General features: G+C 46.8%; 1 protein-coding gene across 2 annotated transcripts; it reads left to right on the forward strand.

Moving 5' to 3' along the window:
- Nucleotides 1-338: 338 nt before the first annotated feature.
- On the forward strand, nucleotides 339-3,511 carry LOC147641744 (protein DETOXIFICATION 54-like). 2 transcript variants are annotated; one of them, XM_086799079.1, is made up of 3 exons: nucleotides 339-1,474; nucleotides 1,596-1,669; nucleotides 1,767-3,511. In XM_086799079.1, exons 2-3 carry the CDS (start codon nucleotides 1,616-1,618, stop codon nucleotides 3,237-3,239), a joined length of 1,527 nt encoding a protein of 508 aa, XP_086655205.1. In that variant the 5' UTR covers nucleotides 339-1,474; nucleotides 1,596-1,615; the 3' UTR covers nucleotides 3,240-3,511. The 2 variants fall into 2 exon arrangements, with proteins under 2 accessions (XP_086655205.1, XP_086655203.1); XM_086799077.1 differs by having other exon boundaries at nucleotides 340-1,669.
- Nucleotides 3,512-5,154: the final 1,643 nt, after the last annotated feature.

Below are 5,154 nucleotides of genomic sequence, written 5' to 3' on the forward strand. Positions count from 1 at the left end.
GGCTTTGTGCAAAGTGTGCAGATTGCGGGAGAGCTTGCCGCCTAATAAGATGCGCCACTGGTATTGTATGGAACCCCACTTGTGGCACTGGTATTATATGGAACCACTTGTTGTGCAGAAGTCACACAGGTTGCCTACGAATGGTTAATTTTAAGTTTGGCGTGAACAGCAGAGCAGCTCTTGAGAGGAGGAGTGAATATTGGTGGAAACTACCTACAGGATGTATGGGCAAAGAGTTTTTTTACAAAGAGAGTTAATGCTGTCTCGTAGGTCATGTTGATTGTCTATGTCAACTTTCAAGTGAGGGGACACGGGAGCCAAAAATGCCTAGGCTTACATGGTACAGGGTCAGGAGTCCTGGGTCTTCGTTCAAACGAAACGACCCCTCACAAAAATGTTATCGTAATAACTTAATACATAATAAGCAGGCGGCGGCGCAGAGCCGTATTATTTGTATGGTTTCGCTTTAAATGGGAAGGCCCGTGCAAGGGGCCAGTAAAAGGCCAAATGAGCTCGGCAAGCTGTTAGGATGCACTCAATGGTTACACAGTCACTTCACGTCCCTACCTGAGGGCTGACTCCCTCAGGCTCTACCTCGACTGTCGAGGCCCGAGGGTTCAGTTGATTGGACTTCTTCTTCTTCTTCCAACCTGCTGAGAGTGAAGTGAGGCGAGGCTCTCTCGCAACTTTGTTTGGCTTTAGTGTTTGGGGGCACAACCCCTAGTTCGAAGACAACCCTTCAGCTGGTCCACCCATTCGACGATTTGGAATCTGGATAGGGAGCACTTCTGCGGAGCCTGAACCGTAACCGCATCTCAATCCTCTCGAGGAATCTCGACTCTCATCCTCAAATTTCTCATTCATCCAAGTTGAGCCAACACTCCAGGGGCCGTCTCTCTGACAGTTGACTCTAACTTGAAAGTTGAGCTCCCTCTCCCTCTCCCTCTCTCTCTCTCTCTCTCTCTCTCTCTGCCCCCCCCGCTGATCTCCTGAACCACTTGCAGAGATACTCTCAGAAGTTTGAGCTTGACTGCTTCAAATCAAGCGCTTCGCCCTTCTGAAAACTCCGTTTCATTGCGGCCACTTGGCACTCACCCGTCCCAAAGCCTGCTTTGGGTGGAGGGCAAACAGTGATCTCAGTGCTCACACTTTTGATTCGAAAGGAGCGTTTTTTTAATCCATTCCTTTTCAATAGATCATAGGCCTCTTTCCACATTGAAATAGTACAAATTGGGAATGTTTTGCTTCCCTCTAGCAGCTAGCTAGGTAGCTATCCTAGGTACTTTGTGTGTGTCTGGCACACTGGGTGTTCCACACGTGCACACATTCATTCCACCTTTGTTCTCGTTGTGTGCGAGCATAGCCTCTCTTTGTTATCGTGGCCAAGTTGCTGTGGGGAGCGGGGGTCGGAAAGGGATTACATATTGTTTCCTTCGTTAACTCAGCAACAACTAGAAAAACCTGCTGCGAATAGGTAGGCTGTGTGTGAGGGTTTTTGGACAAACATCGTGTCCAAGTATGCGGGTATGTGCATGCTCTTCACCACATAAATTGCCTATTCTTTTTGTGGGTGTGCATGGGGAGCTATACTGAAGTGGAAGCCGGGCACAAAGTAATGAATGGGGATATGCAGCCCTCCAAAGATGCGACTAAGGAGCTAAGTGCGCAGGTTTGCCTACCTATTTCATGCATTCTTTCTATGTGATTAAATGATTTGCCTAATGCAGGATTACAACATATGTAATTTGATTTTGAATGAAATGTAGGTTGTGGAGGAGCTTAAGAAGCTGGGAGGAATAGCTGTGCCAGTAGCCGCTATGAACTTTGTGGTGTATGTAAGAGCAATGGTTTCTGTTCTGTGCTTGGGACGGCTTGGGGGCTTAGAACTGGCAGGCGGAGCTTTGTCAATTGGGTTCACAAACATCACAGGCTACTCGGTCCTGTTCGGCTTGGCCTCTGGGATGGATCCTATATGCGGCCAGGCTTTTGGAGCACAGAACTGGGCGCAAATCGGGCTTTGCCTGCAGAGGACCATACTCATTCTGCTCACAGCAAGCATTCCTATTAGCCTTCTGTGGCTCAATCTAGAAAGAATCCTGTTACGCTTGGGCCAAGATGCCGGCATTACGGCAGTGGCCAGCACGTATTGCATCTTCTCCATGCCGGACCTGCTGGTGAATTGCTTATTGCAGCCTATGAGAGTGTACATGCGCTCGCAGGGCATCACCGCGCCCATGATGTGGTGCTCTGCGCTCGCCGTCCTGTTCCACATTCCGCTCAACATCTTGCTCGTGTTTGTGCTGAAGCTGGGAGTGCCCGGGGTGGCCATAGCGGCTGCCTGGACGAACCTGAACATGGTGTTGTTCTTGCTCGCATACTTGCGATACTCCGGGGTGTACAAGAGGACATGGAGCGGGTGGTCGGCGGCGGCGCTGAAGGAGTGGTGGCCGCTATGGAGTCTGGCGTTGCCCAGCTGTTTTGCTATCTGCCTAGAGTGGTGGTGGTACGAGATTCTGATTTTACTTGCCGGCTACCTGCCCAACCCTCGCCTCGCCGTGGCCAGCACCGCCATTCTCATTCAAACGACCTCTTTAATGTACACTATCCCTCTGGCGCTCAGCTCCTCCGTGTCCACGCGCGTGGGCAACGAGCTCGGTGCTAATCGCCCGGACAAGGCCAAGCTCGCCACCATGGTCGCGCTAGCGGTGGCGTCCATAGTTGCGCTGTTGCACCTGGCGTGGGCGTCCACACTAAGGCACGCCTGGGGCCGCCTGTTCACTAAAGACGAGAGCGTACTTTTACTGACGGCTTCGGTGATGCCGCTGGTTGGGTTGTGCGAGCTGGGGAACTGCCCGCAAACGACGGGCTGCGGCGTGTTGAGGGGAAGCGCGAGGCCGTCGGCGGCGGCGCGGATCAATTTGGGATCCTTCTATCTGGTGGGGACGCCAGTGGCGGTTGCGCTGGCGTTCCAGCTGAGCTTGGGGTTCGCGGGGCTGTGGTATGGTCTACTGGCCGCACAAGTGGCGTGTGCCGTCTCCATCCTGTACGTCGTGTTCACAACTGACTGGCCGCTGGAGGCGTACAAGGCAAGGCAGCTGAACGAGGGCGAGGTGAAAGCAGCGGTGGAGTTGTCCAATCAAGTCATCACAAATGGCAGCGGCCAAAAGGAAGAATCACGAGCGCCAGCGCCAGCGCCAGAAGATGAAGAAAGGGCGAGTCTCCTTGTTTCCACCCAATAGAAGGTAGCAGGCCGGACGCTCTCAGCACACAACGGCGGCCGTAATGTGAACAGCCAACTGCTAACTCTTAGTGACTCGTCAGCCACCACAAGCGTTGCCTTCCACATATTCTCCTTGGAGGGGGATCCTTGAAAGCTGAGCTTTGCCCCTTCCGTTGTCCGCCACTCGGTTTTCTTTTTTCAATTTTTGTGTAATGGTGGTCCTGGCAAGTCGTTGTAGCAACATTTTGGCGTTGTAGCGTTTTGCATCTTAATCAAACAAACACTACTACCTTCTCTTTTTATTTTATTTTTAATTTTCTGTCTTTTTTTTTTTGTAAAATGGCTAAAATATTATAACCGAATCCCACACATGCACGTCACCCTCACCAATTTCGAATTTTCCCTCTATTTTTTAATTACACCTATCGAGTTCTCTTTGTTGTTGTTGGGTGATTGCTTTTTGTGCTAATGTTGGCCTTTTCTTTTTAAAAGCTATACCAACATGTGTCTACTACAGTCAAAAGCTTTGTGCTCATGGGAACTTGTCCTTTGAAGGGCCATGATTACATCCTCTTGGCCTTTTCCCCTTGGGTGCAATAAAAAGAGTACCGTTTTCTTTTAACCCTCACTTCTTTTGTGTTGTGCAAAGTTGATTGTCCCCTTACCTTTAGAATGGGTAGAATGACACACACATCACACATCACACACACACACACACACACACACACACACACACACACACGATGCATGAAGTCCAAAAGGCATTCCTAGGGGCTTTCACCTAGGACAAATATCTCTTTTTCAAACGGTGCTCAATTAGGGATTCGCTCCTTCAATATGTAGTATGAAATCATTCAACACTATGTCCTTGCCAATGAAGTGCTTCTTAGAAACCCTAGGAGGGTTTTATGGTTTTTTCCCCCTTAAAAAGAAAGTGAACTGACCTTTAGATTTCTTTGACGCTTTTCATAAAATAAGATTATCACAACATGCTTCTATAAATTCTTACTTCGTATAGAAACTTATTATGAAAATAAGTGTTTAATTTTCTTGTGTATTCATGCATGTCAACATTAAGCTCTTTAATTTTGTATCCTTGAGAGTTTTAAGTTTGAAGAGAATAGTGACATAATGAGAAGTCATCAACAACCAACTTTTACATTGCTTTGATAACTCCTACCTATAGATTTAATAAAGATACTGGCATAAGGCCTACATAAGTTTTGATTGTAAAATCTAAAAGTCTAATATATTATTAAATTTTCACATGTCAATTTACAAAATTTTTTTACAAGTCTCCTTACAAGCCAATGGGATATCTGTATATATGGACTACCACACACAATTATCATAAAAGTACCACCAAGTTTGAATGTAACATGCATAGGCTAACACAATTACCATAAAAGGATCACCAAGTTTGAATATAACATGTACAGGCTACTTGGAGAGCCAAGTGCTAGCCCATCCACACACTACTTGTTTAGCTTAGATTAAATATTGCAACCTTCTTTCATTTTAGTACACAAAGCCCATCTTGGTGATTCCAAATCAACAATGAAAGCTATTGGGATATTACACCAAATGTCCCTAGCCCAACATGTCTAAGGTTGAAAAGCCTTGGAAAAACAACCCAAGATTCATCTCTTCTAGGTGCCTACATCAAGTGGAGTTGGAGAGATTCTTAAGCTTGGAATGTAACTTACAAGTTGACTTATACCCCTTGATTCGTGGAGGAGTGGTGAAAGCTTGATGCCAGCCTTAATGATGGAACTTGATATGTACCTTCTTTAGCATATATAAGAGGCATTCTATAAATGAAACTTGTGTGAATTATGGTAATACTCTTTCCACATTATCTTGTGATTAAGAGATAATTATTTGTAATCCATGTGCTTATGTCCACTCTTATCCCATGAAGGTTATTTGCTTTA

The sequence above is a fragment of the Cibotium barometz genome, chromosome 1, assembly GCF_041138505.1.
Source record: "Cibotium barometz isolate CiBa-2024 chromosome 1, ASM4113850v1, whole genome shotgun sequence".
NCBI classification, from domain to species: domain Eukaryota; kingdom Viridiplantae; phylum Streptophyta; class Polypodiopsida; order Cyatheales; family Cibotiaceae; genus Cibotium; species Cibotium barometz.

Bases quoted from the DNA above. Each gene is read 5' to 3' on its own strand.
- LOC147641744 (XM_086799077.1), top strand. From the start codon at position 1,577: ATGGGGAGCTATACTGAAGTGGAAGCCGGGCACAAAGTAATGAATGGG. The intron at 1,670-1,766 runs GTTTGCCTACCT...AATGAAATGTAG, and splicing joins CTAAGGAGCTAAGTGCGCAG to GTTGTGGAGGAGCTTAAGAA.